The sequence below is a fragment of the Poecilia mexicana genome, unplaced genomic scaffold (assembly GCF_051168715.1).
Source record: "Poecilia mexicana isolate PSO_F unplaced genomic scaffold, ASM5116871v1 scaffold_2, whole genome shotgun sequence".
Classification (NCBI taxonomy): Eukaryota; Metazoa; Chordata; class Actinopteri; order Cyprinodontiformes; family Poeciliidae; genus Poecilia; species Poecilia mexicana.
Window position 1 is genome coordinate 47,311,124 of NW_028263371.1, and position 14,181 is coordinate 47,325,304.

A 14,181-nucleotide genomic window follows, 5' to 3' on the forward strand; every position below is an offset into this window, starting at 1 on the left:
TTAAATCACTCCCATTATAGTAATGCCTACCTCCTGCCTGTGTGGTGGTCCTTCTCAAAAACCACAAATGACAACTATATCTGGCACAACATCTTAGATCAGTGGAATATGAATTAATATGCATAAAACAGCGCTAAAAGCAAGCATTGGAATATTAGTTGTGAGCTAACGCGTCTAAAGCTTGTTTGTGGTTTGATTTGCAGCGCTCCCACTCATCCAGCCATCTGTCAAATAATCTAAAGGCATCCCTGACATAATCACTGTAGCAACAATTTACACATGCTTAGCAAAGTATCTCCATTGTTTTTGTAAATAAATGCAACAAAGGTGGAATGGGTTAAAACAGTTTTCAATATTCCACAACAAGCTGCATTAGTTAGTGAAGGCCTGCAATAGGTTTTAATAGCATGCTCTAAAATGACCATATCTGTTTTACTGATTTTATATTTTTAGGAAAACAAGCCATATTATTGTCAGGCCTGCTTTGTTACCTCCCCAGGCAACAGTGAAATATTTTTAAAACAGCACTGTAAAGCATTTGTTTTTATACTGGATGTAATATTTAGACATTGCATGCCTTCCTGAGAAAAAATGTCAAAAATGTTCAAAATCTTTGAAAATGCAGCATTTAAGTTGGAAAATAGAAATTGAAGACTTAATTTTAATTTTTTTTTTGTATTGCTATAAAAAAAATAATCAGAGATTTAGGTTAGAGGATGACTAGTCAATTAATTAAATGGCTTGCATTTCTACAAATATATATATATAGATATAGATATAGATAAAGATTATTTTACCATATTCTCTACTCCTTCCACACTTCTCACAATGTTCCTTGATCGTTTGCAGTCGAAATGTAAGTGGTGCAGAAACTAACCTTTTAGTATTTCATATTGTCAGACACTACACCTTTACTCCTCTGATTAGTTTTTACTTCTTCTTTTTTTGTCTTTCACATTTCTCCTTGGATATATGTCTATATGTATGCTCTATACATTCTTACATTTCACCTCAACAAATTATCATGACCAGTGTTTGCTTTCATGATTGTCTTCAGGCATGGTTAAGGGTCTGTGTTGTCCAGTGATGGACCAGTCCAGGGTGTACCACACTAGAGATTGGAACCACGGCCCTGCAAAATGAGCAGATATGGATGGATGGATGGATGGATGGATGGATGGATGGATGGATGGATGGATGGATGGATGGATGGATGGATGGATGGATGGATGGATGGATGGATGGATGGATGGATGGATGGATGGATGGATATCTGCTTTGCATCATAACATCACCCTCTGGTGGCTGTATTGATTATGAGCAAAATAAGGTTATTTATTTAATTTTGCAATAATAAGAGTCTCTGAGGAACCAAGTACATCTGTAAAAATAAGATTACGATCCCTATCTGTATCTTTAGCTATTTTTAACAGTAATTGTACTGTCTTACTTTGTTTTTTTTTAACCTTTGTTTTAATTTAAATTTTCTAACTTGCAGGTTCACGATTTTAACCTACATGCATGTATTCAATTCTTCTGGAGCTTGAGCTGCTACTGGAGCTGCCATACTGGTTCTGCATTTCTTTTGTGATCCATCTTTCTCAGGGCTGGATATGTCTGTGTTTAGATTTTGATGGTCTGATAAAACAGTCAGAAACAGTCAGTAAAATTGTGTCAGTTCTCCATAACCACAGCTGGTGTTACTCATCGAAGGGATTCTTTGCAAAGACATGTGTTTTCAGTATTGCACATGTACAAAACCATAAGTTGCGTGGACTTTAAATAAAATATGAGAAACAAAAATGTTATAGAAGCAATAAAATAATTTATTTCAGAATAGTTACAAGGTAATAAATTGAACTAAAAATAAAATCCACTTTTTTATGACCCATGGTACTTTGTGTGACTTATGAAACACAAAGCGGTGTAAAGCAATGAGGTGGAAAACAATTAGGAATAATAACTCTGTCTACCTGGACTCATCTTTCAGTCGTATATCTGCAATATTATTGAAGTTAAATCTATAAATTATAAATATATAATATATATACTGAAAGCACAAATGTATTTGAATATTAAGTAACAGTTTTCATTTGTATGTTGATTATATTGTGTGGTATGAAGAGGCTGAGATGCCATGCATTGATGAGGTGATCATAATAGGATATTTCTGTATGTCACCGATGATGATGGAAAAATGGTTTTCCAGTAACAGACAGTTGTTTCTCCACTGTCAGTGCAGATGCAGCAAACCGGCAGCACATGCACAAACATGATTGACAGTGCTGAGACCTTCCTCCTGAAAGGTTTTGTATGTATTTCTGCCGATGTCAGTAGGACCACAGGGAGGAGACAGAGGAGCTCAAATGTTTCACAGACTCTCTGTCTCGTGTTTTACTGTCACAACATAGTGAAAGTTTTAACAAATATGTGAAAAACATATTTTTTAAGTTCCCTACTGGAGCTTTACTTTTTCTTTTCTCTAATGTATGTTTTACATTACTTTACAAACATGCAAAAAGCATTTGGCCACTTTAAAATGCTTGCTCGCAGAAATTCATAAAACCTTTTATATTTACTTCTTTGATTGAAATGTTTGATTTTTTTTTCATCCTGTGTAAAAAAAAAATGTCACCAGTCCATACTGGTGTCCATTTGCCCTTGAGTGTTAAGTGACAACCAATTTAAACCAGTAGTTATCTTATTGAACACTGGATGGCATTGTTGCTGTTCAGGAAATGTGGAATTTGCAGCAGCATTTCATTTTACTTTACAACCTCAAGAGCAGGTGCTCATATATGCATTACATGTATTTTTGCTCTGGTTTACATAGTAAAAATTGAATATCTGATGCCTTCATGTTTTGGTCTCATGTTGAGATTCTAACCCTGATGTACAACACAGAGAAGCTGCTTCGTCGAAAGAGTTTTCTTGCTACAGGCGGAAGTCTTCGCACACACCACCTTTCATCTGTCACACCATGCTCCTCGACTGAACCAAAAAAAAAAAAAAAAAGTAAAGAAAGTTATAAAACACTTCAAAAGAAGCTTTGGACTTGAGCTGAATTCGTGAAAGTCTCAGGAAGGTCAATAAACTGATTTCAAAATATGTAATCCTTTATTTATTTCAATGTTTGTGAGACGGAATCATAAGGAACCAAAACATTCATAAGCAGAGGAGCAGAGACGTCTTCAGCAACCTGCTTCAGGTTAACAGTTCTGTTTATACACATCTCCCAACATATCCTGGGAAAAGTGGTCCAACTGGATTTTCCAGGCTGGTTCTCACTCACACACCCAGCTGCACCTGTATTTTGCCGTGGACACCGGACACCGTCGGCCGCTGAGTCACAGAGGAACGCCATCGTCATCTCTGGGTAGAGGATGGTTCACCAGACCGATGATGAATGCATTACTCAGCACTTGATTTCCCATTACTTTGCTGAAGTTGTGAATTATCAGTCATAGATCCATAGATCATATCCAAGAAAATGATAAGAGATAAGTCAGTCAGTAGTTATGGGTGTTTTGATTCTATTTATGAGTTAAATGTAAAATTCCCAGAATTTAGGCGTCTTTCCCTGAAGCCACTACTCCCTTTTTCACTCACTGATATAATAAAACACATCTTAGTATGCTGACTGGGGTCTCACAGTTTTCATGCAAATTTTTATTCACAGTTTTCATGCAAATTAAACTTTGAAAATTGATGTATTACATTTCATTTAAATGGCTGGTGACTACTAACTTTAGCAACGTTCAAAGGTTTTTGTCATGCCAGAAATGTTTGTATTCTGCTCACACAAAATTGCATAAATTAATACAATAAAAAATGATTAGGACTTGAAATACAGTACATGTATTCATGCTTTTTTTTTAAATCAACACGTTGCCAAAAATAAAATTAATGCAAAGTTGTTTTTTTCTGAAAATAAAATTCTCCTCATTATGAGAAAATTTTGCTCCATGCCCCCCAAAAAGAAAAGTGAATCCTATAAAGTGCATGTTTTGAAAAAACAATTCTATCCCCATTCGAATTCTTATGGCAGAGGGGAAAACAAACAGTGCTTCACTGGAGTATTGTTTTTGCTGATCCAGCAGTGTCAGTAGCCTCCTCTTGTTTGTGACCTCTGTCAGATGACAGTGAAGGTCTCCAATAAGCAACAACTTTGGTGAGCAGAACTCACTGAACTGTCTCTTCCAATCGCAGTCGCTTCGCCTCCTCCTGAAAGAAACAAGTACCTTCCCATAGCAATTCCTGCCCTCCTCTCTAATTGTTTTCTGTGCTCTGCTGCGTCTCTACTCACCATTGCTCTTTTTTAGCAGCAGCAACAACTTCGACACCTTTACCCTCCTTTTAATGTCACTTGTGTCGCTGACTTCCAAGTTAGTCACGAGTGTTTGAAATAAAACCTTATTTGGAACGAACTCTCAGGCACAAAACGCTCTTGTTTCACATGCAGCATCTCCAGGGAGGACAGCAGCAGCAGCACAGCTGTCGAATCGGGTTCTTCTTCTTATATCTTGCAGCCGCCTTGAACTTCTCGTTAGTTGCAGCCACGTAATCTTGTGTTCGCTCAACATTAGTTTGAATGTGTTCAATGTCAGCCCCTTGTTCCTCTACAAGCATGAAGATATCCATGAAGAGGTCTCTTAGTTCTTTCATGTTGTTCTCCAGGCTCAAGAGTTCCTGGGTGTGGAGGAAGATAACATAAATATTATAACAGACATAAAAAGGGACATTAGTTAGGTAATGGAGATCGTAATCTAAAAACTCTTAAAGTGACCTTGTCTTGGACTTTGATTTCTTTTTTTCTTTTTTCTTTTTTTTTTTTTTTTTACATTTTGAAAGATTATTTGAAAAGCTTTTGTCCTCCTCAGGCCCCTTTACCTTGGATTAAGAGCACAACATTAAAAATCAGCCAGAACATGAACAGTCTGTGCTGAGTCTTCTAGAGGTTTGCTGTGGTGCATATAGTGAACTCCCCATTGTGCATAATGGAGTGCATGATTTGTTTTTGTTTTTTTCGAACACCTGCCACAACAGGCTACCATTATTGCACAAAACCACTTATTCAATTTATACAGAAAAATCTCTCAACCGTTTTCTGTAGTGCTGCTGATAAAATTAGAAAAATACTAATACTAGTAGTGTTCTTGTTTCATGGATCTGATGGCGGAAATGCAGAAACCTTCCCCATTTCTAGGAACATTTCTAGGATTGTTAGGAACTGCAGTGTTGTGATAGGTCTGCCAAAAAAGACGTAAGGAAAAACCTGAGAGAGCTTTAAGCTTATTCTTCCTTTCACGCTGAAATAAGAATTTCCAAATTTCAGAAAATCCATTGACATTCATAAGTTGTACTAAGTAACAGCAGCACTAGGCCAGTACAATTTCACTCAAGTAAAAGTAGGAAGAAAATGCTCAAAAATGAGTAAAAAGATCTGACTTAGTATTTTATGATGATATAATCTACCAGAAAAAAATACAAGTGCAGACTGTTATTTTAAAGATTAAAATGAAAATAAATAAATAACAATTGCACTACAAGAGAAAAATCACATTTCCAAACCATTTTTGTTTTCCAATTCAAAACTTCTGTGAAGTACTTCCAGTGACAATATCTAGTGTTTTCTGTAACGTTTTGAACGACAATGGCACAATAAGAAGCAGATGGAAAATACATTTTAAATTCAAAGCTTGTAGGTTTGTATCTCATGCATCTTCTATTAACACATGTTTGTTCTTAATTCGTGAGGTTGATCCCAGTGGGCAGAACATCCAGAAATTGTACTCAAGTAAAAGTAGCAATACTTCATAATATCAATCTGGTAAACGCATAAAGTACGGTAGAGTAAAACTACTCCTAAAAGTAAATTTATTTTCTGAGTGTAACTGAGTGGATGTGATTAGTTACTAGTCACTGCTGGTCTTTATCAAACGTGAAGAGGGTCTGATTCAGAAAGATTTGTGTTTCTTTTGGCAAATTTTATTTGATATTATTTCATTTGTCAAGAAGATTAATGTTAAAATACGATTTATTTAATCAAAATCTTTCCATGTAGCTATTTGGGGAGTATAATTTTTTAAAGAAACGTTTTCCCAGACTTCATGACCCTTTTTTCTTTGCTCTTACCCTGTGTCGCTGTTCGATCTCAGACAGTTGTGACCGTGTGATTCTGACATCATTTAGCAGGTTCTCGTTGAACACCTCCCAATTTCCTGTGGCGACCATCTCATTCACCTCCTCCTCTGTTACACTCTTTTCCAATATCTCCAGCTGCCGCATAATGAAGTGCTTACAACGATCCTGCTTGGTCAGCAGACCTTCATTATACTGGCGCATCACCTGGAAGTAATTATAGCAAAAGAGAAAATGAGAAAGGAGGGCGGGGGTTGAAGAATGAGAGGGCATTTCACCCCCATCTTTTTTAGCACATACATAATTTATGTTTGATTTTTTTGAGCTTCGTCACACTATGCATTCACTGTGCATCTGCACATGTTGGTGTAGAAAGACACAAAGTAAGTAATTATATGTGCCTCAGTTCTATCACTGCTGTTTTTTACACTCCTAAGTGAGTATGTTTATTATAATATAGATATTTTTATAGAGAGAAAAAAACAATTTCTTATTCAATCTTTCCATTTGTCCATGTGTTTCATACATTTATGAAGCATATCTTCTACTTATGTGCATTCGTGCAGCTTGAGAATAGAGGCAGCAAAACAAAGTTGTTTCAAGTGTCAAATGCAAAGGGAAGGCTGTCCTTTCCAACCTGCTGAAATCTGCGATGCAGAGCTGCATGCTGGGAGCGTTGTATTCTCACTGCGACAGCATTGGTTCCCAGCTGGTCTTCGGTTCTTTGGGCTTGTTTTGAAAGGCCGTCTAAACGGCGGTGGAGGCTTTCGGCCTGCAGCTTGATGTCTCGTGTTATGCTGCTCTCTTTCTTCATCACGCTGAAGCGACGCATGGTTGCCACCAGGGTCTTCTGCTGCTGACAGAACTTCAGGACCTACAGCGGTAGATGTAACGTTTTAGTAGGAGCCACAAACATAACTTGAAACGAAAACACGTCAGTCCTCAAGTCAGTCCTCCGTGTTAAATATGAGTTAGCAAATATGTAATTTTACAATTTAGAAAATTATAAAATGGCAAGAGGAATATCAATAGCAAAATGAGTTTTTGTGAAAAGTGGTTGGTGATAATGGTTGGTGGTTATGTTGCAACCACAAGGCTTCTCTTTATTAAATGTTGTAAGAGAGATGAACACAAAGCAGCACATAATTTGGATTTTGAAGGAAGATTAGAAATATTTTTCAAAAGCTTTTATTAATAAACAAAAAGTATAGTATATTTGCATTCACTCCCCTAAATCTAATACCCTTTAAAAAAGCAGTGCAACCAACTACTTTCATAAGTAATAATATCACTTGTCTGTTGTCAGCCTGGCCACTGCTTTTCTACGCATTTCTATTTTATTCTCATCTCCCCTCGGAGCTCCATCTTGGATTTTTCTGGTGAAATTTCAACCTGGCAAATGAGTAAAGTGTGAAAGATTGCGTCCATTTTCGAATTGTAGCTCGCCTTAATACGATGGCGTCTTGGTGGCATCTTGGCAATGGTGGTGGAGGAAATGAGTGAAGCCATTCACTCCATGTTGAACACGCTTTCAAATATCGAGTCATTATGGACCTAATCCGCTCAGAGTCATATCCAGTAAGATTCATCAAGCAGGCGGATTACATATGTCATGGCAAAATTTTAGCGATTGGGTAAAATTAGATCCGATCTTTTAAAACTTCAGCAGAGTCCAGCAAGCAATTGTTTCAGACCTTCTGTACAGCGCAGAAGAAGAAGCTGGTTTTTACCAGGCTAGTGTGTAATTTAATCTCATTATAAATACAACTCTGTGAAAGCCTGAGAGGTTCATTACAGAATATTACTTAATAAATAGCATCCCTAAAAACCAAGCAACACATTAATAGAGGAGAAAGCTTCAGCAGGTTTAGGCTACAAAACAGTATTTCAAGCTTTGGACATTTATCAATCAGTTCTGTGGAGAAAGCGTGCGACGACTGGAAACGTACTGTTTGGAGTTTGCCACAAATTTTGTAGCAGAAAAAGTAAACTTGTGGCTAAAGATGAACTTGAGACTGTTACAAAATGAACATTTAGTCCCACGTGCAAAACACTATTCATGGTGGAAAAGCAGCGCTATATATAACCCAGAACATTCCATTCCCAGATTAAAATTCGATGGTGGTGGTGGTGATGTAGAGTGGGTTTTCTTTAGCAGGGGCGTAGGGATTATGGATTAAATGGGAATCCTGGAAGAAAACCACATAGAAGACAAGGCTGGAGTGGAGGTCTAACACTGCAATAACACAAAATCTTATGCTTTGTTTCATTTCTAGTTCAAATATTTTATTACCCTTGGATTAAAAAAAATCTCACTCACAAGTAACTTGCACATTGGTAAAAATTGCTACTTCTACTGGCAGATTATTTCACTTAAACATAGGAAAATTGTCTTGTTTCAAGAGAAAATGTCTGCGACTGAAACTAATAGCTTTTATCAATATACAACAATTAATTACTTAAACGAACTCCTCTGTATTGATGAAAAGTTACTTTTAAATTAGTGCTGTTGTATTCAAGTCTATCGAGATATTTGCACAAGAAACTCGATGAAAACACTTGGTACAATTTTGTGATTTTTGAAGTGAACATGTCAAGGACAATGGAAGACAAAGTTAAAATGGAGTGGTTTAAAACAATGTGTCGTAATAACCGAATGGTCACATCCCAGACCTGAATTCATTTTAGAATCTGTGGCAATACTTCAGAACTGATCCTTACAGACGCCCCACAGCCCGTCAGACTGTGCTTGAGCTGTTGTGCTAGGAAATAATTGGCAATTCCATCTGTACATGTGCAAAGCTGGTACAGTCATAACCCTTTCACCTCCAGAAGAAATGTGTGGAAAGTTGATGCAACATTCACAAGGCATGAATACTTTAGCCCGGCTCTGTCATTTTTTTTCCCACCTAACCTCTGTTTCAAGTGCGGAGATGTCATCTCTGATTTGCTGAGCCTCGGAGAGGAAATTCTGAATGACTGGTTCCTCCTCAAACACCACGGCCTGCTGTGTAATGGTCCCGGCTTCCACAGATTCATCATCATCATCACCCTCCTCTGAGAAAGGGTTGGCAGGGCTGGCTGTTGTCCCTGACAACTCCTGAGCTGTCTGATGCAGCTCCTCCAACCGATCTCTCATTGTGGAAACCCCCTCTCTTCAACACTACGACGTCTTTGAAGACACTGAAATCGGCAGTGCTGATGGGATGATTCTGAAAAGGAGGAACAAACTTGTCAGGTTCATCATGACACACACCTGTCCGAGTCTCATAATAACTGGAAGAAATACATTGAAAAGTTGTTGAAAATTTCACCCACCACTGATATAAAAATTATATTCAGGTGGTTTATAGTTGCAGATCCAGGCCTTCACCGAAACATGTTACTTGTTTAAAATCCTTTTCAATGTTGTACTCATGTTCTTCTTCAAGAAAACTTCATTTTCTGATTGCTGGAAGTCAGAGTTGCATTGACTTGATAAGAGGTCTAAAATGCTTGTGTTTTGCAAGAGACTTCAGCACATTAATCAATACAATTAACATAAGGATGCATGTGTGAGAAAATGTTTATCTCAATTTATTGAAATGTATCACTACCCAGATGAGATAAGATGGTTAAGTAAATGGATACAAAGGTAGTTTAATAAGTATGAAATGAAAGAAGGCGGAAAAGAAATGAATTATGTGAACAAGAAACAGCAAAGGGACGAAAAGACACAGAGGAAAATCACATTTTAAGTTTAAATACTTGATTCTAAAAAAAAGAAAAGTAAAAAAATGTCATCCAAAATGATATGGTGGATAATAAATTACTTTGATAAAAGTTGGTGTTAAATTCAAATGTTAAGTAAAGGATTGGTGGCTTGCACACCACTTTTATAAGCTTCAGTTTTGATGAGGTGCTCCGGTCAGGTCCCACCGGGTGGAGACCCAGAGGAAGACCCAGGACACGCTGGAGGGACTCTGTCTCTGAACTGGCCTGGGAACGCCCTGGGATTCCCCCTTAAGGAGCTGACCCAGGAGGAAGAGGAGAGGGAAGTCTGCTGCCCCCAACATCCGAAGATAATGGATGTACGGGTGGAAGGTGCTGGATTTGAACAGTACAAAAACATGCATATACATCTGTTTTTTATTATTATTATTTTAGGAATCTAGCTAGAAAGAAAACATACATAAAACTTTTGTCAGTCCTCACTAAAATAGCATGCTTTAGCTAAATAAAACCAGCATGATGAGGGGAAAAGGACTAAGTTTATCTGCTTGTTTATCTACCGCATCAGTCAGACCGACTGGAGAAGATTTACCCATGAGAACTGAGTCACTGGACTTTATCAGCAAAGCCAACAAAAACAAGCTTGGGAGGAGCTTTACTTCAGTTTTCTTTTTTCTTTCTAAGGAAAAAAGTGTACCGCAAATGAAGTGTGTGCAAATTACATTTAATAAAAAAATATATAAAAACATTATCTGTACCCACATAAACTAAACTATGAATATTACTATATTACAAGTAAAATAAATGCGTAGAGTAACTCTAACCCCAGCAATTTTTTAAGTGGGTATTTCAATATGCTTATTGTGGCAGTTCTAAAGCAGGATGCAGTACAGAAAGAAAGCATGAAACCCAGAATCTAATTTGTTCTAAGTCACTTACGCTTGGCAACTATTTGTCTTGCATTAAAGCAGCATGCCAAACATTCTGAACTGCCCTCGTACTGCACGGATTGGTACCTTAGAGGTCAGGCCGTAATCTTTGGTGAGCATGTGATTGTGCTGTGGGAACAGAGGGTTTGGATGTTAGGAAATGAAGCATTGCTAATCACAGACTAACCTATTTCTCTGTAGTTTCTAAAAGCACAACTTTGTGTGTACATGTTTCAACAAATATAAAAGTCTTGTACCTCAGAAATAAGTATCCTCTGTGCTGAACTCCTCATTTTGCCCTCTATTTTCCTCCCTACCTGTTCGACACAGAGGAGCTGATTAAAAAATTGCTGGAAGGATTTAGGAGCACATTCTGCAGTGTTTAGCCTAAAAACCCGAAAGAAAGTGGAACACGGTTCAAGGAGTTCAACTTCTCTCTCTTTCTCTCTCTCTTTGTTCCATAAAAAAGCAAATAGTTTTTTCCTTCCATACATCTGCTCCTTTGTCTATGTTTCTGACGGAAGCCTTTTGTTGATATTCTCCTATTTCCATGCTGGTATTATTGGAGATCTGTCCAAATGTGCGTTGTTCATTTGTTCTCTGTCTTTGTAGTTCAACACATTATGTCATATTCTTGTTTCGGTGCTCCAAATTCCCAGGCAAGCAGTTGAGCTTCTGTTGCAAATATTTTCTTTGACTGAATACTCCAAGTAGGAAATTCCAAAAAATGAACAGAAACCAGCACAAATACATAACATCCATAGGTTTGACCATACATTCATATTACACCTGATTTAAATCATAATTTATAAGAAAACAGTTAAATGGAAGTTAAAATGCATGAATATAAGTTGAATTCTGAATTTTATACTTTACCTCAGTGTTTCATCAGGGATTTTCTGGTGAAGAGTCCCACTTAGACATTCAGTGGAATCAGTTATTGTAACTCCATGATCTCCTGTTGATCCTTAGAAGCTGTACGTAAATAAAATTATAATAATAATTTTAACGCTTAGCAACAGTTATACCAAAAGCTGTTTCACAGAAAAAGTTGCACTCAAAGCTCCAAGAGTTTTAAGGAAGTATGATGAAGCCAGTTTCAAGCACCACCCCCTCTCCAGAAAGGAAAAAAAAAAAAAACACCTTGCAGACGGCCAATAAGAAGGCAGCAGTCTACAGGCCTGTTTACTCACACAAAGAAATGAGAGGTGACGCCATTAAGTAAATGAGGAGGCAGGGGTGGCATAGTGAATTCATAAACCCTGCCCCAAGGCTAATTCTTGAAGAGGAAAATAGAGCAGAGCAAATAGAAGCGTATTGTGTACACAGCTAATGCCAAACAATAGGAAATGCGGTTTGGGTGTCAACCTTAGCATTAGGTTTCTGATCTGCTGAGTTAATTTTACGTGAAGTGGTTGAATTCCCAGCTTAAATCTCTGTTGATCTAAGAGTGTTAGACCCCAGAATATCTGCTGAGCATTTTTGATAAATTTCTACTGACAGGCCCCATATATCCAGGAATGCTTTCAACATGGGAAGGGAGCGTTTCACTCAGAACAATGCAGTAAAGTGGTTTGCTCTTTCCTGCTCTGTGAAAGTTCTTTTTTTTTAAGTTTATTAGAGAAATGGAGCACATTAAAAAAGATATTTCTACAGCAATTTTACTAGAAACAATTTAATTAGGTTTTGAAGATATTTTGTTGAAAATAAGAATATAAAAATTGTAGATGTCCGTTCCATGTTTATATATGCTGATTGTAGGTTGTTACCCTAGTTCTTTGGCAAAAATATTGTTTCCCATATTAGCTTCTGGTGTCACAGTATTGTCCTAATGTCTAATTCTCTTTTCGTCTCTTTATGTCTTTGTCTATCAGTAGGTTCTCAACACCATGGTGCTTGTCTGATTTAGACCAAAACACTTTCCTCGACACCAAAAAAGAGAAAAACTTCCCCCACACATCTCAACATTTGTCAGCCGATATGAAACAAGCTGGACAAACCAGCCTTGCTGCTTGTTCTACTGACACCACGGAAAGGCTGATTTGTAACTTATGTAACACTGAAGCATCCATCACAATGTTCGCAGATTATACTTTGGTTGCATAGGATGAAAAAAATAAAAATAAAATAAATAAATAATAATATTTAGGAGAGATCATGTAACCCAAATTATTGCTAAGAGGAAAATGTGCTTTTCACAATAAAGGTAAACTGCTTGTACTGATTATACCGAGTTACTTTCAACCTTATCACAATGGAAACAAGCATTCAGTGCAGAAGGCGAGCCTGTGTTCTGTGGATGATTAGTAACTCATCATTTGGCTCTGATTATTTTCTCTCTATCGCTGCTGAGCGATTAACCTCACAAACCTTTGGGAAAACATGATCCCATCTTGAAATCTCTTAATTGGTTCTAGTCTATTCAAAATGTGATTGAACTAAAAGCTAAGTGTCTGTGTGCCACCATGATGCCTGCATACTGATTGGGAAATAATATTCAAAACAAGTTTGCATAGCTGCCTTTATTGATATGGAAATATTTTTTTTAAATATTCCAAAATATTAGAAACACATTAGAGCATGTGACATACATATGTCTTAAGAATTATTTTTACGTCATAATAATTAATTTAATTAATTAGTTGTGCTTCTTTTTGTTTTTGTTTTGTTCTAGTAAGACCGCATCACTCTTTCAGTACAATCCGTAGAATTTAGTCTCCTATGCATGAAGCTCTACATATAGTGACAGACAACTAAACAGATACTTTGAGCGTTGAAATAGTTTCATGATGACTCAGACATAAAAGTAAAGTTGTCTTCATCTTCATTGACATGTTTTTTAACAATATTTCCAGAACTAATTGCGAAAAAACAAAGCTTCTCTGAGTCTCAACGAAGGTGGATGGAAACAAGCTCTGCATGTTTTCCACAAACAAATGACTGGCCTGACCTATGACCTTCCCGTGTGATCATAAACATCCAAAAATAAAAAAATGCTGCCCTTTAAAGTCATAGTGAACCTGATCATCTGCTGTTTCTAAATGTTTCACCATGAGTGCTATGATAAATGGGTTACATCACAAGCACAAACCCCACAAATTACCTGAATGAAAATTGATTACCGGTAAATAAACTTGATTGGAAATGGTGGCATACTAGATTTTTAGAGCGCTAGGCTTCACATATAATGTGTGCTAAACCTAAACCCATAAACATCTAACTGAAATGTACCATGAATGTGCATAAACCAGCTTTGGCTACTCATATATAATGTGATGTACAAAGACTAAACACTGTAAATACTTGCAGAAAAAATGCATTTATATCACATAAGAAAAAGTTATTTGAAAAAAAAAATGCTATAATCAGAAAGGGAAACACATCATTTTAAAACATGTCC

General features: G+C 37.0%; 1 protein-coding gene across 1 annotated transcript; it reads right to left on the reverse strand.

Annotated features, from left to right (window-relative positions):
* Positions 1-3,098: 3,098 nt before the first annotated feature.
* On the reverse strand, positions 3,099-12,203 carry stx19 (syntaxin 19). The gene is made up of 5 exons (XM_014996640.2): positions 11,658-12,203; positions 9,056-9,353; positions 6,779-7,015; positions 6,136-6,348; positions 3,099-4,689 (listed from the first exon to the last, which is right to left on the reverse strand). The coding sequence occupies exons 2-5, from the start codon at positions 9,278-9,280 to the stop codon at positions 4,453-4,455; spliced, it is 912 nt and encodes a 303-aa protein (XP_014852126.2). The 5' UTR covers positions 9,281-9,353; positions 11,658-12,203; the 3' UTR covers positions 3,099-4,452.
* Positions 12,204-14,181: the final 1,978 nt, after the last annotated feature.

Bases quoted from the DNA above. Each gene is read 5' to 3' on its own strand.
- stx19 (XM_014996640.2), bottom strand. From the start codon at position 9,280: ATGAGAGATCGGTTGGAGGAGCTGCATCAGACAGCTCAGGAGTTGTCA. The intron at 6,349-6,778 runs GTTGGAAAGGAC...AATTACTTCCAG, and splicing joins TGCATCGCAGATTTCAGCAG to GTGATGCGCCAGTATAATGA. The intron at 4,690-6,135 runs GTAAGAGCAAAG...CTCCACACCCAG, and splicing joins AGATCGAACAGCGACACAGG to GAACTCTTGAGCCTGGAGAA.